The sequence below is a fragment of the Diadema antillarum genome, unplaced genomic scaffold, assembly GCF_040938485.1.
Source record: "Diadema antillarum isolate AM-2024a unplaced genomic scaffold, OU_Dant_1.0 seq00001157_RagTag, whole genome shotgun sequence".
Classification (NCBI taxonomy): Eukaryota; Metazoa; Echinodermata; class Echinoidea; order Diadematoida; family Diadematidae; genus Diadema; species Diadema antillarum.
In genome coordinates this window covers 599,099-624,394 of record NW_027271967.1, presented here as the reverse complement: position 1 = coordinate 624,394, position 25,296 = coordinate 599,099, and the positions used below count along the sequence as shown (strand labels likewise).

At 39.1% G+C, this 25,296-nt stretch overlaps 1 protein-coding gene across 1 annotated transcript; it reads left to right on the top strand.

Moving 5' to 3' along the window:
* The first annotated feature begins 138 nt into the window (after positions 1 to 138).
* LOC139744312 (organic cation transporter protein-like) lies at positions 139 to 24,952 on the top strand. The gene is made up of 11 exons (XM_071654759.1): positions 139 to 547; positions 5,022 to 5,285; positions 7,850 to 7,953; positions 8,651 to 8,805; positions 10,231 to 10,399; positions 10,903 to 11,041; positions 11,833 to 11,924; positions 14,161 to 14,369; positions 16,478 to 16,586; positions 17,631 to 17,840; positions 24,832 to 24,952. Exons 1-11 carry the CDS (start codon positions 398 to 400, stop codon positions 24,950 to 24,952), a joined length of 1,722 nt encoding a protein of 573 aa, XP_071510860.1. The 5' UTR covers positions 139 to 397.
* Positions 24,953 to 25,296: the final 344 nt, after the last annotated feature.

Below are 25,296 nucleotides of genomic sequence, written 5' to 3'. Positions count from 1 at the left end.
GACTTGCAGTGCAACCTTGGAAGCTTCATGGTGCAACTAAGCACGGCAGCGAGGGCACCTTACCTCCCGTTGAAACTATACTATGCAAGCAGGAGGTGGGAGCATCATCGTGTACACCTGAAGACATTCTCAACTTTGACCTGTGTGAGGATCGGGCGAAGTCCGTGAGTTGTTTGAGAACCGTGTATGTTTGATATATAGGTAAAGATCAAACTATAAGTAGGCCTGCTTCTGACATTCAAACGTTCAGGCATATAGACCGAATCGAAAGTCTGGATTACAGGGGAGATAACAGCCGGTTTTGACAGTGTAGTATTCATTGTAGCGTGATATCCTGTCGTCGAATATTAAAGAAGGCCGCTGATGTAAACTTCGCAAAATTGGGTACAACGCAGTCATGAAGTTTGACGACATTCTCCTCACGATCGGCGGCTTTGGGCGGTACCAGATCTGGACGTACAACCTGTGTTGTCTTTTCGCCTTTCTCACGGCCTTTCACCTTCTTGTCTCCGTCTTCCTCATGGGTTCATCAGATCACTGGTGCAAGGTCAGTAAACATGCTCTGAACATGGATCTACGAACCCCACGCTCTGAATGAGGTCCGTGTATTCTTCAGTCACATTACGTATATACAATATGGGCCTATTTTTGCCCGCTGCTGCTTGTTTGGATCTCAAAGTCCAGGGCACGAAGACTGTAAACAATTACTTAATGCCCCACCAGGGACGTGGGTCCTAGGTACACATGTTAACAAAACCGCACATAAAGGCGGGAAAAAAAAAGAACAGAACTATCGAAGAGCAATTATTAGGTGATAACATATTTTGTCAAGATCTTTCTTTCTGTCTTTATAATTTGCTCTTCTTTGTGCTTCTTCTCTCAGAAGTGTCATGACCAATTGATTTACATGCAACTTTCCTTGGCCATTACACATTGCCTATGAATATTGTCTAGAAGGTGATCACTGTGAACATTCACGCATGACGTCATGTAGGCGCTATCTTATGATTTTGAAATGTCTTATGATCTATCGTGTCTTCATAACTGAATGTCATTTCTGACATGCCCGATCTCCCCCATTGTTTGGACACATTAGAACACGTTACATGGATCATTTTATGAAATAACGACGTCCTGATCAGACTGCATTTTGACTGCATGAAGTGGGGTCAAAGGTCAAAAATCATTACTTCTGTATCTTGGTTCATACATGCTCTACCATCCCATACTTTGTACACTTGTAGACCGTGTGACTTGAATCATGTTATAACGACTTTTTGATTTGATGGCATCTTGAATGTGCCGATTAGTTTCAAAGGTAAAAAAGATATTCTTCATTCTTCATCTTTACTGATACAGGCCTTATGGCCCCAAGTAGTATATATAGATGTATTTTTTTTTTCACGCAAAGCTAGATTGATTATTAATTTACGGACTAAAAGACATATTGTTCAGATGCCATCTTCGCTGTCAAGATGAGGGTCAAAGGGTCAACAACATTTCTATCTGTATTCCGGTTAATTCGCGCGCTGTCGCCCTCGTATCTTACGCATATATACAAACTTGGTTATATGGATTGTTTCATAAAATAACGACTTCTTGGTCAAGCGCCATCTCGGTTGCAAAAATTTTGGTCACATGTCAAAAAATAGTACGTCAGTCTGTATTCTTGGTTAATTCATTGTTTATTGCCCCCTCCCCCCCCCCCCAATCCCACGTATCACCCATCTTTTAGCGTGTGTCATTGGAAATACCGCCCCCTTCTTCCATATTTTGGACACATGTAGACCATATGTTACTGCATTTATCATTGTTGTGAAAAGTACACATCCCTTCTTTATTATAGGACCTATTCACTTCAAGGGCGATTCCATGGGAATGTGGACATGGCACTAAAATTTCAACTTTATCATATTGCAAAAGAATTACTCATTATGTATTACCCATATATTGAAGTTAAAGAAACTCAAAGAATTATATCAATCGGTCAAATATTTCCCGAGAAACAGCTACAAATGTTGAAGACAATTTTTCAGTCATCCAAATTGCTAAAATGCATGCTTAACTTGATATAATTTTTTTAAATAGAAAAATTCTGCTAGCACTTCAATTAATTTATCTTAAAGAAGCAAATTGGTTCTACTTCAGTCTCCCATGAGGAAATTTTTATGCCACCTTCAAAAAATTCTAATCACCACATGAAAGTTCAGCCCTTGAGCCATGTAACGCGAGTTACCGAAACAAGAAATATTTTTCATTCTGAAGGAAGCAGTGGAGGTAATTTGTTGGGAATCATAATTTTCTAAAGTCATCAAACCCTTATACTGTGCACAGGATGTTGACTTGAATAAACACTGTTATCACATTAAAAAATGTCAATGAAAAGTGTAACGCGAGTTACCATGTAACGCGAGTTACCGGCATGTAACGCGAGTTACCAACTACAAACACAGGTTTCGCTCAACATAAGCAAATTTTAGCACTTAATTGAGCTAGATTGTGGTGACAACAATCAAATGCAGTGTTATACACATTATGCTGGACTGAAACAAAGGAGGGCAGCCTAATAAACTGATTAGCATCAAGGCCACTGATCACATGCCACATTGAAGAGTCTAGCCTGGCTAAATCACTGCATGTGTACATGTATCCAGCAGTGAATGAGACCATTAAATTTATCTTTTGAATTTACTGCATCGGTATTACAGAATTTTTATTACAGAATGCTATAAAGCACAGCAAGTGTTTGTTCTAATTCTTGTTCGGTGGTCTACTGAAGATGACACCTGTCCTGAGATCAGGAGGTTGTGGGTTCGAATCCTGCTCGAGTATGTATGCCCATGATTTTTTATCGTGGCTACTAATAAAACACTGATCAATTCAGTGAGCTTATTAACGTTGATGTAGGGCAATTTGTCAATCAGTCGCAATGAAAACATCTCAACGGAAGAATTTCATAAATTTGAATAATTACGCAGTACCCACTGCATGCTATTAGCATTAGAACCAGCACATGTTGTCGGGTGAAAGCACAGTGGTCTAGTGGAGATGACACCTGTCCTGTGATCAGGAGGTCGTAAGTTTGAATACTGCTTGAGTACATTGTGTATGTACGCCCATGACTTTTTTATCATGGCTACTACTAAAACACTGATCAATTCAGTGGTTATTTACGTCGATGTAGGGTAATAAGCCAGTTCGTAATTACACTGTAGCTCATGTACACATTGGTACAAATGACCTTTCTTTTTTCTCAGTTGGTTCAGCACTTCACTTGTTTTCAAAGCAGCATAATGCATAAGCTTGCATGTCATAACAATTTATGGAACTTCAATTCAAAAAAAGAATGAACTTGCATTTAGATCAGGAGATCAGAATACTCCCATCAGTTTATAATTTAGCAGGCATCCATTTCATTGTTTTGTATTGAATGCAGTAACAGCTTATTTCATTTTATATTGCAAAATACCATTCTTGCTGTCAGGTGGATGTGCAGGCAAGCATCATTTAGATAAGGATCGCATGAATAATCATCGCATCACAGATGCTTATCTCAGTGAATTTACAAACCAAAATGCCTGTTGGTACAAATTACCTTTTTTTTTGTTCATGCACAAAGTGGAATTACGAACTGGTCTTTTTGTCAATCAGTTGCAAAGAAATGTACTAGTTTTCACTCCTCACAAAGATAGGATTTGAAATTTTGAAAGATTGTAAGCTGTTTTGTAAACTTAGGGTTTGATACTTTTATGTTTTGTTTTAAAAAGACTTTCAACATTTTTCATCTTTACACTCTGAAACTTACAATGCACTTAATACACCTAAATCATCTAGTATATATATATTCAAACATATTCAAGGTCTCTACGAGGAGTGAAGCTCTTATTAGTCTTAAACGCACTCTTCTACTGGGTTTATTAGTGAAATATTTGTTTAACATTTATTCATTTTGCTATCTACACAAATAAGCATCTCTCAGAATATTCAACACAAGATTCAGTGCCATCAGAACAATTGTATGTTATCAATTTGTGTCACCCTGTGTTAGTGGACATAATGTAACGCGAGTTACCGTAACGCGAGTTACCGACATAAAGGCTCCCTACATTTTCCAGGTCATTGTTACTCAACTTTGATATTGGTAATTTATGAGTCCTAACCCACTATCAAATCAAGGTAGGAAAACTTTTATCAAGATTGTCTAGTATGAGGAGACTTTCCAAAAAGAGGTCTTCATAGAATTGACCATGTCCTTTTTGTGTAACGCGAGTTACCGAAGTTAAATGATTCAAGAATCCCAACATGTTTGTCCTTTATTTTTCTTTTTGGATTCATTTAGTTGGTGTATGTCTACTTAACCCATGATGAGAAAAGTAACTTGTAGATCCCACCAATTACAAAGATATTGGCACATTATCCCCAAAATGTACCCATTATTTGTAACGCGAGTTACCGTGGAATTGCCCTCAAATGCATTTTGACTTGTGTTGATTCATGATACCCTGACGGTCTCTTGTGGCAAAACGAAGATGAAAATAGATTTCAGAACTATATGCCATAATGTTTTTCAAATATCTGTTCTATCGAATCCTTCAACCCACCCTGCAATAAGGATAAAATGCACTTCAAAACCAACGATAGCAGTCTGTCAATCACCGTTACGTTAGGAATATGATTAACAGAAGACGTTTGAATGTACCATCCCACAAACTGAGCATATAACTTGCATGTTCCTTATGATATACACGTATATTTTGTTAATCATAATTCATTAGGACAGTTTGTGTGTATGAGTGTGTGTGTGTGTGCGTGTGCGTGTGTTTGCGTGAACGTGCGTCTTTGTCAGCGAGGATCAACTAAACACAGTGTTATAATTGTATAAGTTATATATAACAATAATTTACATCCCGGTACCGAATGGACCTGAAACTTATGTAAAACCTTTTAAACTAATATGAAACTTATGACTGATGGAAAAAAAAATCCCACTAGATGTCACTGTGTATGCATTTTCTTTGAAGATTCCTGAGTGGGACGACGTAAATTGCAGTGAGTGGGGCTACAATACATCCGAGGAGTGCCAGCTCGCAAAGCGAGACGTCGCCATCCCCTACACTGTGTCTGATGACACTGGGGATATTATCTTCGAGAAGTGCGAGCGCTACCAGCTGTCTGCAGAAGATGAATTCTTCCCGGAGTTGAACTTGACCGGACATGACGTAGTGCCGTGTGATGCGGGATGGGTATACGACAAAAGCGTTTTCCAGTCGACGGTTGTTCAGGACGTAAGAGAATGTCCCCCTCCACATAACTTATGGTTGTCTGAATATTCTGTTAACAAAAACAACGCAATGAATGATAGAGAAACAGCTAGGCATGTGAATGCAATTAATGAAGAGTCCACAGTACTTGATCTACTCTCACTCAAGGTTATGATTTTTATCACATCGAGGTATCAGGTGAATTAAGCCTTTGCATGTCTGTTTTTATTTATTTATTTATTTCTAATCTTTTGTCAGGGTAGTCCATTCACCAATAAATAGTGGTCTTCCATGGAGCCCTGAATAATATTGATGAACATATGTACATTAAATAGCAAAACGTATATACAGAAGATGACATAATACAGTGTAGATACATACCAGCATACTGTACATTGCAAAGTAACATAAAAAGTACATGCCACAGCAAGAGTTCACCAGGATGCCGAAATAACAATTAAAAACGCTATTATACAGGAATGATAAAGCCCAGAATGAATTTCGTGTGTTACTTACAAATAGCAACTTTGCTTAAACAATCTCTTAAATGAATATATGGAAGAAGCTGATCTAATTGAATGATCTAGCCTGTTCCATTCAAGTACAGAGGATACGATTGGGCTGCACTTGTGACAATCAGAGCGAAATCTTGGCACACATAGATTTCCACTGTCTATTAGCCTTGTATGATGTTCATGTACATCACTAGGCTTAACTAAGTGCACCTGAAGGTACGAAGGTGCTAAGTTATGGACACATTTATATATCATCATAACGCGGCTGAAATCAAAACGTTTGTCTAGTGTCATCCATTTAAGACTTTTGAATAAATCAGCCGACGGTGTGTCATATGTTTTGTCCAAAATTATTCTTACTGCCCTCTTTTGAATTTTTTGTAGCTTAGTTGTATGGTATTGAAATCTGTTTGACCAAACAACAGAACAGTAATCAAATTGTGGTAACACTAGACTATTATAAAGTAATTTTAGGGATTGTTGGGGCAAAAAGGCCTTCGCTCTCTTTATCATGCAGACACTTTTTTGGGTACGTTTACATACATTTTCGATTTGTTTAGACCATTTCAGTTCTTCATCTATCAAAACACCTAAACATTTAGTGAACTGAACTCTTTTAATCCGACTACCATCTAATGAAATACTGAAATTTTCAATTTTCCCGAGATTAGCGCGGGAGCCGATAATCATGACAGAAGTTTTGTCAGTGTTAAGGACGAGCCGATTTTTCTTAATCCACCCCATTACTTTATTTAGTGCAACAGTTATCTTTTCTTCTAAAACTGTTGCGTCATTAGCACTGACAGTGAGGGTCGTATCGTCAGCGTACATATCTATAACACCTTCTGAAGTACACTCGGGTAGACTGTTGACATATATTGAAAATAAAAGGGGACCAAGAATTGACCCTTGAGGTACACCCAATTTAATAGTTGAAGGGTGGGACTTGGCTCCTTTGAATTGCGTCACTTGCTGTCTGTCACTTAAATAGGATTTAAACCAATCTACAGTCGTCTTACTACACCCTATACACTTTAATTTATGTAAAAGTAGGTCATGATCTACAGTGTCAAATGCCTTCCGAAGATCTATGAAGGCAACTCCAGAAATTTGATTATTATCTATATTCAAAGACCACTGATTCACAAGTTTTGCAAGAGCAGTTGATGTGGAATAAAATGGTCTAAAACCAGATTGGTTAGGGTGTAGTAAATCATTCGCATTCATGAATTCGCTCAGTTGTTGATGTACGGCCCTTTCGATAATTTTACTCACTGTTGGTAAGATTGAAATGGGGCGGTAGTTATTCAACGAAGAAATATCTCCTGCTTTAAATATCGGTACTACCCGAGCCTTTTTCCATTCACGTGGAACAACTCCCGTAGACAGGGATTTGTTGATAATATCGCAAAGAGATTCTGCAATAACATTCTTTGTCATCTTTAAAAGTTTGCAGCCGATGTGATCTTCTCCGGTTGCTTTATCTATGCCAAGAAGCTCGATCTGTCTCAATACAAAATCTCTCGTTATCATACTTAAATTAAATTGAGGATGAGATGGAACAAAGCCTTTGTCTTCATCAAATATCATTTGCGAAGTATTCCTCTGCAGGTCTTTTGTAATTTTAGTAGCATTAGATATGAAAAAATTGTTGAATGCTTCAGCAATACTTGCGTTGTCCGATACTTCTGCATCATCGACCTTTATGGTATTGGGAGAAATGGGTGATGATTTAGGCGTAAGTTCCCTCAAGCTCTTCCACATTTTCTTACTGTTGTTACGATTTTGTAAAATTTGGTCAGTGTTATACTGTTTTTTTCTTATTCTCATGAGATGAGTAACTTTGTTTTTTAGATATTTATAGGTATTCCAAAGATCATCACTATTGTTAGATTTAGCAGCTTTGAGAACTTTATCACGTTCCGTCATGAGTCTGTAACTCAGCTAGGCGATTTCCAAAGCAACGTGAATGACCGCAAGCTCTTCCATTAATTTCGAACATGAATTTGCATCCCGCTATTGTTTTTTTTTTTATTTTTTTTTAATCAGCCTATTTTTCTCATTTCACGACAGTTTAACCTCGTCTGCGGACTGAGTTACGTAACATCCGTTTCTCAGTCACTCTACTTTCTTGGTTTCTTGCTGGGCTCACTCGTCTTTGGTCACATCTCAGATAAGTAGGTCGATCGATGAAGAGGAAGAATCTAGAAATTAAAAAGAAAATGATGACAGGATGTTTTAACGCCTGTATCAAGTCGTTCTTTAGTCATGTCTTCGAACCATGCCATTATGGAGATCTTCAGAATACTGCGAGTGTGCGTCGGGTAGCAATAATCACAGCATAGTGAGCACAATAACGAATAAGAGACGATGTGCGTGGCATAATCGCCAAATTGTATTATTGCATTAAATGGGCAGTAAAGGCAATGATACCAAACTTTCAGTAACTTTGCTAAATCACCCTCTAGAAACCTAGCATTCTGATTTGCAGTTACCTTTCCTGGAATGCAATTTATGAGGTAGATGCTGTCATTCATTTGATAATGTAACATTATGCAAGTTTTAGAAGAATATCATATTAGCTGACATTCCATGGGTGAAACGAAGGAATATCCACTTACGTGATTGTATAAACGCATAATATTATCACAAGTTGATGCAGAGATAACTATGTGTCCGGGTATTGTTTCAGCTCAAGTTTCATTGCACACTTTGCGGTTCTTATAAAAATCGACCAAATCTCAGCTATTCTTCCGTACCTACCAAACTATATTGTAGATCTAAACTGATTAGAATAAAGAAATGAGACACAATAAAAACAGTATCAAAACATTCAGCTTGATAATGCATGTCGTTTATTCATTCCCTTGGAAGATTTGGTCGCCAGCTGTCACTCCTCTCCTCGCTCTCCACACTCTGCGTCTCGGGCACCTGCCTTGCCTTCTCGCCCAACATCTGGGTCTTCACCGCCCTCCGGTTTGTAGTCGGAGCCTCGATCTACGGAGTTCTCATCTCATCATTCGTCATGGGTGAGAAAGTGGATTTAATACTTTATAGGAGGCCTTGAATTTACTACAGAAGAGTTGTTTGTCTCTTCAGCATGTATTCACTTACAATTCACTACACTAATCATTACGGTGTTCTCCATCACTTGTGTGATCGATCCCCAATGTACGTTGTATGATTACATTGAGTGATACATCGTCACCCCGTCGACAAAGGGTCAAAAGATTGAAGAAGTATAGTCTTTCTGTGGAGTCAAGAATTTTTGGACACAAAGAGAAAGCCTCAATGTGATACCTTTTTTTGTGGTACATCTGTCGCACAGTAAAAAATATAGTCCTTACCCTTGTATGCCATTGGAAAGCGAATGGCGAAGGTAATATTTCTAGTTACAGCTGCTGTCAATCTATGCGGTATACCCACTGTCTACAGCCTGTGATATACATGTAGTCGGAATCAGTTCAATTCAAGACGCATTAGTTTCAGTCAGATCTATCCAAAATCCAGGAGAATATCTACATGGTACAAGATAATCAACTAACACTGATCTGATAAGGAGAGCATTCCCTTCATAGTCAGATAGTGTTCAATATTGTTCTTACTGTTTGCTTTCAAAGATTTACGTGGGTTACTGGAAAGTCAAGTTATTTTTTTTTCTGTCTTCCAACAAATGAATTGATTATTGTTTAATATCAACAAGAAATGCAACAATAGTGATGAGTGTGGTACAGGTCCGCGTGTATCTACAAACTGCTTGTCTACACGAGGCAATGATAATAATATGCAGGTGCACATATCTGCGAAAGCACTTGTGTCATAAAGGCACGCTTTGAAATGGGATTTACAAACCGTAAGTAGGCTTTTGAATGACAGTCATGGTATGCTCAGGCATGGAGGTGTGCCGTGTAAGTCGCCGGTTCCTCCCCCTGGCGCCCCTGTTAATCCATTGTCATTGGTAGCACAAACTTGTTTGCCTCTGTTCCCTTTATGGCTCTTTTATTCAGTACGTGAGTGTGCATGCAGAGTTGTCACAGGTATGAGGAGGCCCGTGATTGTGGGTTCCTGTGACGTCCTGGTTAAATGTATCAGTACAATAATACTCACTCCATCTTCACGAATAGGAATTGGCTTTGCAGACTCCTCTTCGTGTATGATATTATGATATGATTTTTGTTTTGTTTTTTCTTTAAAACACATAAATGTAAGAACAAAATATCACGCTTGGGATTACATTCATTGCAAAGAGACAGAAAATGTGAAAAAAATCGTCAAACTTGGAAACGAGAATAGATGATCGACATAATGCTGTACGTTGATTACGCTAACTCGATTTGCACGTAGAAAGAATAATGTATTGATATAATAATAGGCTCGATCAAAGCACATTATGAATTTGTCACTTAATCATGCAAACTCATTTCATCACCATTCGGTTGGTATTTACCCTCCAGGCACCGAACTTGTAGGGCCATCTAAACGCTACTTTACTGGTATCGCCATGAACTTCTACTGGGCGGTGGGTGCCATCATACTAGCAGGGATTGCTTATTTCATCCGGAACTGGCGTCACCTGCAGCTCTGTGTGTCCCTCATTCCAGTTGCCTACTTCGCCATCTTCCCGTATGGCAATCTCGGTTTTTATCATGCTCGAGGGTCGAGGTCTCAGGTCTCAGGTCTCAGCTGCTTCCTCTGTCAACTTTCAAGCACTTTTCGCTACTTTTTCCTCTCTATCTCTCTCTCTCTCTCTCTCTCTCTCTCTTTTCATTTTCTCATAAAACAACTCTCAATTTGGCCCTTATTTATTGTTTGGACTGCTCATTTCATTAGAAGTCATCATAAATATTATGTAAACTTACTTTAGTTCCTACGTCATATTCTAAGAGAGAAGAATGAAACTAATGATATTTAACTCATTATTGATATCATCATTTGTTAAGATTTATTCATTGAAAAATCACAGTGCAACTACAAGCCAGTGTGTCCGTGTGTATGCGAGAGGTTGCGTCTGCGGCACGTGATATTCATCGTGTGAACAACTACTTTCATGGAATACAATGAAATTATGTTTTCCAAAAATGATTGTAGCACCAAATTGATGATGTGCTGACTGTAATCTTGAACAGATTCCTACCCGAGTCTGCCCGATGGTTGATCGCCAAGGGGCGACTGAAGAAGGCAGAGAAGGTCCTGCAGAAAGCTGCCATAATGAACAAGGCAAAGCTACCCGACCCGCTGTTCGAAGAGAGCGAAGCTCTTAAAGAGGTATTATACAGTGAAACCCCGTTATCATGAGTTCGGTTATAACGAGGTACTGGATATAATGAGGTAATATCGCCGGTCCCACGGACCTCGTTATAATGGGGTTTTACTGCACATACATTGTATTTGATCGATTATGGAGTAGTCGGCCCTTCTCGCAGGACACATAGAACCTCCATAGTTATGTATAAACGCATTATAATTCTGCGCGTTTATTCCACATTTTGTGGCTCAATACTATAATCGCAATGCATACTGTTTGTACTAGTCTTTGTTCTGCAGTGCCCTTGCTCGGCACGATGGTCCCCCCCCCCCAAAAAAAAAAAAATGGCAAAAGGGGAAAAGACATGTGAAAAACAAACAAACGTGCGTCAATGATACTTCAGGAAAACACGATAAGCATTCTGCTTCAATTAGCTGTTATTCGAATCGGTGTATTTTGTTTGCATTGCCTGGCATGTTTGACGGATTTTTTTCTTCTAATGGTTCTAACCTCCCTATAACTCCTCCCGAAACAATGACGAATATAGAAGTCATTCGTATCTATATTCCGGGCGAAATTGAAAAAAAAAAATGTATTTAAAGGCTTTTTCTACGTCCCCCCCCAAAAAAAAAAAAAATAAAATAAAAGAAATAAAATAAAAAAAAATAAATGAAAATAAAAAAAAATCGGAAAAATAAAAACTATTTGACTATAAGAATTTGTTTATTACCACTGTAAAGTTTACATTATCTCCCGTGATTATCATTGTTAGTTCTTTTTTTATAATTCGCGATGTCGTTTTATTCTATAGAGCAGCCCCACCAACGAGAAGGAGCCGACAGTTCTGGACCTGTTTCGGACTCCACGACTCCGTATGTATACCCTCAACATGGCATTTATATGGTAAGCAGCAAAAACCGATTTTATATAATACAATTATACTGCAACATTGCAGTAAAGAATACTCAGTACTGTAATGTGTATTGTTCACACTGTCCGTCTAAGTACATGTCTGTCGGTCTGCTGGTCCTTTTTCCTCTCTCACGCACACACACCAGCCAGACAAAATTTGTGTATCATTTATTAGGCCGGTACGTGTCATGGATGTTATTGCATCAGGTATTTAAGCTGGAATAACAATATATGAACTTTGAATCGCATGCAAGATAAGGTTTGATTGGCAAGTATTTTGCCGCGACTATAGGAAGCTGTTATGGTACATTAAAAGGGAAAGAGCTTGTTATCCCGTATAGTATATTCCGGAAACGTTCAAAGACTCGTGTGTTTTGCTTGCATCACAAGAGATTGTATTAATTTGAGAGACTCTTGAAGATATCAAGTTGTCATAAATTATTTGGTCTTTAAATACTCATTCATTCATTCTTCTTCTTCTTCCTCTCCTCATTTTACAATACAAGGAAATGAGGGTTCTTCATAAAACGACGATTAGCATACTGTTTGGTGATTTAACAACCATTGTGAATGTCACAATTACGACGGCTTATGCATTTATTTCGATATTGATTCATTTACTTTATTTCATTTCAAAGGTGTGATACAGCAAGTCCAAAGACTAATATATATATATATATATATATATATATATATATATATATATTTATATATATATTGTTATTAGAATTTACAATATTATATCTTTTATTATTATTGTTATGATGCTCAATATTACATCATAATAACAAACAATTCTGCTACTGAACGTTCCACATGAAAGCACAAAATTGATTGCTTCCACAAAAGCCAGTTAAAACGTTTCCACTATAATAATCACTATACAGTTATTTTACTTTTGGACATGTAGTACATAATTGCTTTGACGTACTGTCAGCTCTTGGCCCTGAGTAGTCTGGCTGACGATAGATTAAGTCCTGTTACAGTGGTATAATGGTATAGATTATGAACTCCGAAGAAAGGCGGCGTTGCACCAATATATTCCGTGAAATAAATTGTTTATTATTGACGAAGCTCGGTGCTTTCCGGCTCGTCAAAATGAAATAAAAATCAAGTGATACAAAAAATGAACAATTCAAAGGGTTACATAAACGAACAGTATTGCTGCAAAAATTACTATCCTACCAAATCACATTGTGGCAGACATACACACAATCACGGGATTTAAATAGTTAAATAGCACCTGGAAAGGGGGGGGGGTGTGCGGATCGAGCTACCGAGTCCTTCAGTTCACTCGCGTGAAGTTCACAAAGTTGGAGTGTCCAAGGGCCTTACGCGGGAGAGCGGACGACGGGCAGGTGCGTCACCCTGGAGGACGAAGACGGTGAGTAGGTCCGAAGGCGGGCCTCCGAGACGAACGACGCCGACAGATGCCGAATGTCGACGAGTGTTTGGCGAGTGGCGTGATGCCGAGTGCCGGGGATGCTGCGTGCTGAATAGCAGCTCGGGATCGATGAGTGCAGGATGTCGCGTTATATAGCGATGCGGGCTAGACGTTTGTCGTGAGCTTTGTCGTGAGCTCAGCTCATAAGCCCAGCTCATCCAGTTCATGAAAGGGGTGAGTCGAGCTGGGGGAAGTTGGGGGCTTCTCCTGGCCTGTGCTGCCAAAAGTTGCGCTGAAATGGGCTCCTCCTGGCCTGTGCTGCCAGAAGTCACGCTGCCTGCAAATCTGTGGTTTTGCCAGCCATGCTAAAACCACCTTGCGAATTAGGGCGTGCCTCAGCCTCAGTGCCTTCCCAATTCCATATAGCTACCCACACATAGGAGCCTGGGTTGCAGCTCCTCAGCTCTTCATCCTTCTGCAAGGAGCTCTTGGTATCTTCTGTCTACTCTCTCACACTCTCTCTCATAACTGGGCACTCTCAACCTCACTTGCATACACAAACACAAACGATTTTGCATCCTACCCAATTAAACCCACCTGTCTAAACTATGCTAAAACCCTGGGCTATGTGTTATTGACCCGCTAGTCAGACTGGTACCTTATCCTATTCCTTATGATAGTCCCTATCTATTGTGTTCAAAATAAAACTAAGATGTGAGCATGCATGATCCTAATGCAAATGAGAGGAGAAGGGGGGGGGGGTAAAACTGGTCGCATTGTGACACGTACATCATCTTAAAGAGGTTAATTTATAGTGAAACGTCTTTTTGTTGAATGTCCTAGGATTGTGAGCACGCTGGTGTACTACGGTATTTCGCTGGCTACTGAGTCTCTTGGCGTTAATCTCTACATCGCCTTCTTCGTGTCTGGAGCCGTGGAGATACCAGCCTACCTCTCAGTCCTCTTCGGCATCGAGTTGTTTGGTCGGAGGCCCATCATCGTCTCCTACATGCTGATCGCTGGAGTTGCTTGCCTCGTCAGCGGATTTGTTCGTGAGTTCTTCTTCATAGGCCCGAATTCACGATAGGGGCACAATCTTTGTCCGTGGTTTACAGCATGGACAAGCGCTCTGCGACAAAAACAAACAAACAAACAAAATCAACAAAAAAATCAACAAAACCCAACACCAAAACACCAACTAGGAAAAAAGAAATCTACCAAAACAAAACAAAACAGACTCAAGAGAAACGACTTTAAATGTTAATCTGTCATAATAATGATTGCATAAATTACGTTGCAATAATTCATGTTGTTGTGTATACAACTATATACACACACATATTGCATTATATTTTATTCAACATTTTATGTATTTTGATATGTATATAATACTCTATGTGATATATGTGACCGTGCACCTCAAAACGAACATAAAGTCGCACGCACTGATTTTGCGTGAGGACTGAAAATAAGTGAAACAGGTCAACCTAGCCGAACTTGACTTTTTCATATTTTCTGAAAGAGCGGGTCTTCTTTTACATTATGCTAAAATTTGGTATCATAAAACGGGCAGGAAAGTGTGTTTTTTTAGCAGTTTATCTCAAACATTTTTGGTAGAATAGTGCGGTTATGTGTGTCTTTAGAATCCTTTTTTCATTTCTGAAAAACCTTGTCCACACTCTTCACTTTCAACACTAGTAACTTTTGAAAGGATAGTGCTACTGCTTTGAAAGTTGGCATTGATTATGGACAGAATGTGTTAATGAGGCATGCTCAATTTCAGTTCAATCTGATAATCCCTTCATTGTTGTTACTCTGGTGGTTTACTTCCTGTTTTTTTGTCCCATTCATCGCACAGCCAGCACGGTTTAGTAAAGATTAAGCGCTTGAATAGACACTGTACTTCAGAGCCTCTTTTCTCAGTTCACACTTTTGCTGAGTTTGTGCTTTCTTTCCAATATTTAGATAGGTTAGGAGAGTCCATTTGATTTGAGTTATACATCATTTTAAAGCTTAAAGTCTGCTCTTTCAGAATATGGACTTAACTAAAAATTCATGTCTGGCGACTTTTTGTTTGTTTTGAGGTGCACTGTCACATATAATTATATACATACATACATACATACATACATATTTTATTGTATCTGAGTTCATTGTTGGTAAGCATACCTTTGCTAGTTACATTGAAACCTTCTGAAATGTTTCATAGAATAATTTGAAATCGTTACTATCAGCATCATCAAAAGACTCATTGATATCATAGTCTTCATTGATGTTCATTTAATCATATTCTTTATAGAGTGTAAATGTAGATAGTGCTAAAGCCAAAGTCACTAAACACCTGCAAATCATTTATGAATGTACTATTTCCACTTTAGACCTATACTGATGAAATAGTTTTGAAGTCGGGTGATTAGCGCTAAGAAAATGCATCTCGAAAGAACCCTGCATTTAATGAAATGGGTAATACCGAAGAAAAACATAAATTATGTGAAATATTGAAAATCGATATACACAGTTATAACGTCTGAGAAAGCTCAGAAACAATTAGAACACCGCATTCTGCGGGTACTTCAGACTATTTGGTATGTTTAATGCATTGATCAACAATAACATGCTTAATGCTTGTTGAGGTGTGAATTTTCTTCAATTTGTCTCCCTCTACAAGTGAAAGTTGTATTCTCTCTAGCTTTCGTTAATGCCTTGTCCGCCTTGGATTACTTAAAATAACAATGTCGAAATGTCGAAATTTCGGAGCTTGGGTATTTGTTCCAAGTTCATCGTGTCACTACCGGCAACCAGGGAAAGCCTGGTGGTAGTGTCTCTGCCCGGATAGCAGTAGATGACAGGTTCGAGTCCCTTGGTTCCTTTTTTTCCGACATGTTCGTTAAATTACAGATCAGCAGTTGCAATCTTACAAATTTCATTTGCAGAGGGAGAAATATTGAAGAAAATTCACACCTGAACCTTCACCCCTCTGATTTATATTATCTAGTTTTCATGTGCTTGTTTTTTAGTCAAAATAAGTAAGTGTTCAGTCATTTGCGCTTCCAAGACCATCATTTGGTCACGGGATCGAAATACATGTATGATATCGTGTACTAGTAATCTGATGTTTCAAGTATTATGCCTGTTGGTTATTATCTCTCTCTTCCACTAGCTGTTGGAGTGGCCAGGGTCACAATCGCTATGATTGGTAAAGTTGGAATAGCGGGATCGTTCGCTGTCGTTTACCTTCTTCCAGCCGAGATCTTCCCGACACCAATAAGGTTAATAACAAGAATATGTTTTCAGCACAAAACATGTATTGCTAATTAGAAATCCTTCCTGTTTTACCATTTCCATAATCCACATAAAAAAGAAAAGAAAAGAAAGACAGCAATGAGTTGGAGGAGACACAACATTGCGCACTTATATCTCATTACTGCGGATATGACAACAACATGGTGTTAAACGAAAACAAAACAGAAGTCGCCGCATTGTGTCACAATTTAGAAAAAGAAAGGAGTCTGTTAGTCTAAACATTGATGGAGCTGTCATAAATGCGTCCAAATCTGCCAGAGATCTCGGCGTTATTGTTGACGACTCGTCGGATGTAAGGGAGCACATCATTTCTCTCCACTTCAGCATATACAGAACACCGCACTAGAAAGTATGAGCATATCACCCCTGTCATCCGCAATCTACACTGGCTGTTAATCCCACAAAGAATGAAGTTTAAGATTCTTCTCATCACTTGCAAACTCATCCATAACCGTTCATCCTCGTAATTAAACCTGATCACGCATGGACCTCAAATCATCATCTACAGCTCAACTTGAGTTTGACCCTCTCACCCACAACCGATATGGTGACTGCGCTTTCTCCGTTTATGTCTCCCCCCCCCCCCCCCCCTCCTTTCTCCGGAACAGCCTCCTTACTCATACATTCAGTCCTCCACCTCCATTTTCAAAAAGAATCTCAAAATCCATTATTCCAAGAACAGATCTGATGGTTATGATTATGTAATTGTGGATTTTTTGTATTCGTAGTTGATTTATATGTTTGCTCTCTTTTGTTAATTGTACAGCTCTTCGAAACATTTTTGTCTTACGCGCTATATAAATTTTCCATATTACTTTTATCATGATTAAATCAAGAGAGATAGAATCTAAGAGTGAGGGCAACAAGAGCGGTGATAATAAACTGTATGTACAAAAAAAAATGTTGTTGTTGTTGTTTCTTAGTGGCTCTTCTGGTCAACAATCACTCCTCCACTGTTGTGATCTTTTGTTACATGTCAATTTGTGTTTGTCTCCCTCTATTGACAATAGGTCAGCAGGAATGGGTGTTTGTGCGATGTCCTCCCGAGTGGCAGGTATGATTTGCCCGCTCATCCTGCACCTCGCCGAATATTGGGGACCCGCGCCCTTCTTTATATTCGGCGTCTCCTCCGTCGTAGCGGGCGTCCTAGCGTTCTTTCTCCCAGAGACGAAAGGTCGTCGGGTTCCTGAGACAATCGAAGAAGGAGAGAACTTCGGAAAGTAGGTTGAGCGAGAGAGTGAAACCTCCGACCCCGAGCTTTTTCTTTTCTTACCGTTGATGATGTTGTAGTTGCAGGAACACTTGGAAGCATGCACGCTTATAGAAAAAGAATGTAGTGGACGATTAAAAGGATCACACTTATTTTCATGATCAGTATCATTATGCCCAAACACATAATGAAGTGATAATGTAATCATAAATCATATCGTACACTCTAAGAAAAAAAGGTTCTTTTGAGCACCATTAAATGGTTCTCAGCACTGTCACAATAGCGACACCCTTTTAGGTGCTCGTGAGAACCTTTTCTAAATGGTGCTTGTCGGCACCTTTTGCAAAAGGTGCCCATTAGAACCTTTTTCCCGATGAAATGGTGCTCGTGAGTACCATTTAAAAGGTGCCCATGGGCACCTTTTTGACTCTTTTCAAAAGGTGCTCATGAGAACCATTTCATTGGAAAAGGTTCTAATGGGCACCATTGTTAAAAGGTGCTGACAGGCACCATTTAAAAAAGGTTCTCACAGGCTCCAAAAAAGGTGTCGCTATTGTGACAGTGCTGAGAACCATTTAATGGTGCTCAAAAGAACCTTTTTTTTTCTTAGAATGTAGTATGTGAATTGATGTCTGTGTATTTTTGGTGTGTTTCACATGCAGTGCTGGTAAGGTGCTTCACTGGCACCATTCTTAAAGGTACATTACCTATCTGCATTGAAAATGTGCATCACAAACTCATTTGAAATGAAATGAATTCATCTGAATTTCATCTCATCAGTCAAACATACGTTGAAAACATGTATACATATGTATTAGCAATACATCAGCATATCATACATTATCACTGACACTGGAAAAAAAAGAGCAAGGATAACACACCCATGCACACACAGTTTCACAAGCATGAATACATGTACATGACATTCACCAATATTTTTGTCATGAAACATTACTCAATAACTGAAAACCATAGAAATTTGCTCTTTCACAAATTCGCAGAAATGTATTTATTCACCTTCACTTTTACAATCTAAAGGTGAGGTTTGTATTTGTCATGTTATAATCTGTCAAATATTCTTAACAAAATATTTTCATTTGTTCACTAATCTTTTTCCACAATATTTGTCATTTGTGTACTGAGCAGTTCTTGAAACACCATCACACATCTCTGTACAGATCATGAAATAGCAAGAGGTGCATCAGGCTTTTGAAATACATAACAAAATTTCTAATTCTCTGTGAAATAATTCCTGCATGGATGAGATACAGTAATTGTGTAAGTCATAAGATAGGCAGAAGGCAAGTACATTACCTGCTTAAGTAGTATGAGGAACTTTTTCCACATATTTGCTAGTTTGTTCGGTGTTGTTGTTTTTTTTTTTCCTTTTAACGCATATTTGTCCTAAAAGCAACTACAAAGGGCAGGAAAACAATTCCATTAAACAGGACCTTTGGTATTGTCACAGAAAACATACATTATATTGCTGGTACTGTATGATACTTCCGATAGGAGAAGCTTTACACTTCTTCAGTATGACTTCACTTCACTTCACATTCATAACGTCGAGTACTTGAATTAACTTATCTTTGTATACGAGTGACCTTTTTTGTTGTTGTTGTTGTTCTGCAATTTGAAAGCACCATAGACACATCTATACAACTGCAAATACAAGAAGAGTATCAATTCAGGTTAACGAAATCATGACTTCTGACAATTTACAGCATGTCCTACGAAAACAGACACAAAAAAGAAAAGAAAAGAAAAGAAAAGAACACATTGTTTTATAATGAGAAGGATAATAAGAATCCCAAGGGGAAAAGAGCTAGGATACCACACCCACACAGTTTCACAAGCATAAATGAACAAAATTCCTCAACCATGATCTAAAATATATAACATTGGGAATCGATAAAAATTTGAAGAGTTTGATAGCAAAAACCGATAAGTCCATTTTTTAAGATTTTGAAGTACGGTCTCTGTCATAAAGTACAAAATAATACCTTTTAAATTATATATTGGTTACTACATATAAAGGTACATTTTTGAAGTTATGGTCAAAAAAAGCAAAAATTTTCTTATTGTTCTCTTTATTTTTCTTGACCTTTAATCGCAAATATCTCCATTTGGCAAATATGGACTTATCGGTTTTTGCGAACAAACTCTTCATTTACACTTTTTTAAAAGCAGAGCAACAAATTCATTAGAGTAAACTATATGCAGGCCTAAAGCTGAGGTTTGAATTTGCTGTCCTATAACCTGCCTATGACAATAATATGTTGTTAGCATTTGTCATTTTGTTCACCAAATTTGCCAACAGTCTTTTAAACACCACACATGTACATTTTGTATTTCTGCAAAAGCAATATAAACTGGTGACAAGAGGTGCATCAGTGCTTTGAAATAAATTACATAATCTTCAATTCTCTACACAATACGTAATTCCTGCGTGGGTATAAATGCAATAAGTTTTACCAGTCTAGGTGCAAACTTTAAAAGTGTGCAGAAATCGACCACACAATGACTGGAGAATCATAAAGAGCATTTTCCTTTTGTGCTTTTAAAGTTTAGAACTACAGTCTGTATGAATGACTCCACTTCTCAGATTGGCATCTGGTCTGATCTCATTACGTCTACCCCCCCCCCCCCCCAATACAGTTGATTCAAAGCTGTTAAATGCAAATTATAGTGAAACATTATAACTGGTACATTGTAAGTTGCAAATACTGTATTGGGATCATAACAAAACATCTGACCCTCCATCACACAAACCAACAAAAAGTCGCCTGACATGAATATTTGGTTGACGGCAGATTCTGAAAGAGCAGCTATAAAATACACTATAAGTCAATGCAAACAAACTTACCTACCCTATCTACATATTTCTCAAAGGTTTTCTCTGGCAGCATCAGTGTGTTTTCTTTGACTCAGCTCATTCTTGGCTAGCGTAGGTTTCTGGTCGATGCTGTCAACGGGCTATCGGGCTAAAACTGTCATTCTGATCGATGTAGCATGGTCACCCAGCTCATTCTTGACTAGACAGAAAGATCCGTCTGTCCGGAGGACTCTTTTTATATTTTGCCATTAACGCTGTCCTCCGTAGACAGACGGAAGGTTGCAGTACCCATTGCTGTGTGGATGTTCTTAACCACTGTCTCTATGGAAAATTGGGTGAGGTACCTCACCCTTCTCGATTGCGTCTTAATTCACGGCCCTAGGTCGGCAAATTTAAGCTTGCATAGTGAAATTAGCTCTTTAAGAATACATTAAACTCACCAGATTAATGAATAATCCAAAATTTTAGTAGAATTTTCAACGTAAAACACAGCCTGTCGGGTCGTCACGTTCAAACTGCAGAAGCATACACTATGAATCTATTAGCCAATCACATGCGAGGTAGTTTCTACGTGTTTGTTTTACTAAAACACGTACCTCGCATGTGATTGGCTTACAGATTCAAAATGGCGACTTACAGCTTGCGAAAGGCGATGTTGCGATATCGATAAAATGTCTGCGTTATAACCGAGTTTATGTGAGTATTTCGATTGCACAATTGAGAAATTTATCCCAAATATTGCTGCATAATGTGTCATGTCATGTCAAACTTGTTTGAATGTAAAAAAGCTGTCTGAAATTTGGTTTATCGTAACGTTTGATCTGTGCGCGACTGCTCCACACAGGAGCCGCAATCATTGACTTCGGTCTGTATACGGAGGGGATCCGTGAAGCCAGACGCAGTCTCCGCGGAACATTCCCCGACGGACAGATACAGACCGATCTTTCGGTCAAATTCTTGACTAGCCCATCGGTTCTGTTTGATGCTGTCAACGGGCTATCACAGGCTGTCATTCTGGTCGATGTATCGTCTCAGCCACACAGCTCATTCTCGACTAGCCCAGGGTTCTGGCTGATGCTGCAAATGGGCTATCCCGGGCTCTTATTCTGATCGATTAATTCTTGTGGCCACCCAGCTCATTCTTGGCTAATGGTAAGCCTACGGTTCTGGCCGATGTTGTCAACGGTCTGTCACGGGCTGTCTCTCTGATCAATGTAGAGTCTACCTTTTTCCCTAACCGCACCAGCGACCCAAACACGTACGTACTGCTTCATCGTCCCGGCCAGAGTTACTTGTTCCCTGGTTTCTGTGCATGTTGGTGTGTCCACTTCCCTGATATATGAATTGAAAGATACAATAGACCTACACCGCGTTAATAAAACAATGTCATTGCTATAATTCGATAAACAGAACACGGCATTACACGGCGTGACTCCTCACTAAGAACAAGCCTGAAAACATACTGAAGAGATTTTGACCTAACAGTTAGGCCTACTGGGCTGTAGACAGACCTCTATTGGCTCTAACGTTAACACTGACAGTTATACATTGTAACTTATAAGCTTCTAACATTAATAGTCATTAGAACAAATTTCCTTATTGCATGTAGACGGTAAAGACCTTGCCCCGGGGCGCTCCTTGTACACAGTCATCTTTGCGTTCGGCGTTTGGGCTATGTTTCGGAGTTAGTAGACTCTATTTTTAATAGGCATAGAAATGTCTAAACGTTACATGCATACCTAGCTAAGTAACTTAGCCCGGCCCAGTCGCTGTAAAAACGTGACAGCCATGCTCCGGCCCCGCACGGCGTCTGTTCGGGCTAGCCCATGAGCCATTGCTATGCCAAATTTCTAATTGTAAAGTGTCAGCTCAGCCTAATATGTTATTGATAGATCTGGATCTACTGTACCTGGTAAACATTACACAAGATAGCAGCTTCGATCTAGACAGAAAGATCCGTCTGTCCGGAGGACTCTTTTGTATTTTGCCATTAACGCTGTCCTCCGTAGACAGACGGAAGGTTGTAGTACCCATTGCTGTGTGGATGTTCTTAACCACTGTCTCTATGGAAAATTGGGTGAGGTACCTCACCCTTCTCGATTGCGTCTAATTCACGGCCCTAGGTCGGCAAATTTAAGCTTGAATAGTTAAATCAACTATTCAAGAATAGACTACACTCACCAGATTAATGAATAATCCAATATTTCGGTAGAATTTTCAACGCAAAACACACATCAACCAACCCGTCGCGTCGTCACGTTCAAACTGCAGAAACATACAGTATGAATCTATTAGCCAATCACATGCGAGGTAGTTTCTACGTGTTTTTTTTACTAAATAAAGTACCTCGCATGTGATTGGTTTACAGATTCAAAATGGCGACCTACGGCTAACGAACGGCGATGTTGCAATATGGATAAAATTTCTACATTATAACCGCGTTACTGTGAGTATTTCAATTGCAAAATGTGAGAAATTAACCCCAAATATTGCTGCATAATGTGTCATGTCATGTCAAACTTGTTTGAATGTAAAAAAGCTGTTTGAAATTTGGTTTATCGTAACGTTTGATCTGTGCGCGTTGCTCCACACAGGAGCTGGGATCATTGACTTCGGTCTGTATACGGAGGGGATCCGTGAAGCCAGACGCAGTCTCCGCGGAACATTCCCCGACGGACAGATACAGACCGATCTTTCGGTCAACTTCGATCAAATTAGATCTAACATTAGGATCTAGCTAACCGTTAAATGTCAAAGGTTAATCACTGACTGAAAACAAAAACTGAGTGATGAATCTAACACGTAACATTCTACCTTGATTTTGTACCAACGTCGAACGAATGTCATCTAAAAATGAGATAAAACCACATTAAAACTAAAAATCTTACCTCTTCTCCTAAATTGTGATGACTGCCATGGCGAAAATGAAATTGACAGTGACACGTTTCCAGTCCACTTTGTCAAAAGTAATGAACGTTACCGGGTGCCGTTCGTTATGGGTGTGATGTGTTTGTGTAAGTGTCTACACTATAGCCGTCTGCCGCTCGCTGCATGTATGGTATTGCATTGGCACTCTGCCGCTATGTGGTGGTAGGTTTGCATAGGCGCAGGCTAGGCAGGCAGCACAGGGCTACATAGCCGCGGCGCGTGCCGCCGCGGTTACATACTACGTAGTAGTCCTACAGTGCAGTACTAGTATGTGTACGTTTACGCGTACGCATATCTGATCGAGCGCTAAAATTGGATGATGGCAGCTGTCAGTTGGCACGCAGCCAAGAGAAGTCATTAGTCTACGATAAAAACAATTATGTACTTTTTATTATCACAGCAGTAGAAACACATACAATATTTTTGTACCAATACCACAGTTTTGGTGATTCTTACATCTGACATTCGAATATACAGCAAGGGGAAAAATGAAAGTGGACCTAAAGATATTGTTTGACCTGCAGGAGTACCACAAATAACACTCGGGGACTGGGTCGCATACTAGCAAATGGTGACGAACGGAACCATTTCGATTGGGAACCATTTATAGGTGCTCATCGGAACCATTTTGCGAGAACCATCTGATGAGAACCATTTTGGAGCCGACGAGAACCATTTGAGAACCTTTTTTTCTTAGAGTGTAGACTCTTCGATATGTACAAAAATCCTCGCTTTTTGTCTACTTAGATACAAATATGTTGTTTCCTCTCCATCTCATCAGACTGTTTTAGAGATGTGATGGCTCAACGCTCAATTTTAAAGGACAGAATTGTAATTGCTAAATCATTGGCCAAAATAATAATAACAATCATGATAACACTTTGTGTTGACTGGCAGAACTTAATTATGATTAAAATAATGTCATCATTTGCAATCTGGATATTGGGTGCTAGTACATGTTAAAGGAATTGCAAAGATGGTTTTGTCGCTCTGTGCCTAAACCAAAAACATCCTTTGTTGAATTTGATGACAATAATTTTTTTTTTATACATACTTGCTGATAATTCAGCAAAATGTATATGTAGCACATTACTTTAAGGGGGTCTGTCGTGTTGTCGTAGGGAATGAATATCATAACACAAGAAAAAGCAGTTACTTTGCATTTACTAAAGCTTCCTTTACCGAAGGTCACGGATTTGATCTTAGTGTCATCAATCATTCTCGATTTTACTTTCAGACTACTGGTTGAGACTGAGAAAGGAGCTGATGGGGTTGATCTCGAGGAACGGGCGGCTGGCACAAAGACGGGAGACTTCAAGTACCAAAAGGCGCAGGAGGATGACGACATTCGGACCTGATCTGACCAAGAGAGCCAAGATGGTTCCAGAATGGGGACTGATGGGAATCTGGTCTGTGAATTACACTGATATGAGTCATTCTAGCTTCTATATTCAACATTTTAGAAGGTGCTGCGTATCAACTGCTATGCAGGTTTCCAAAGATTAGTGTGCTCAGAGCGACCACCATGTTTAGTTTTCAGTTCCAGTGATATAAAAGACTTTCAGAGCCCAAAGGAGTTACATGGATATTGATGTCTACGTTTTATCTGCTTATGCACTATATATCAGCGTTTTAACTACTCAAGTATACGGAAGAACATCTCGACCTTTCATAACGCCAGGGAGATATTGGGCAAGCTCGC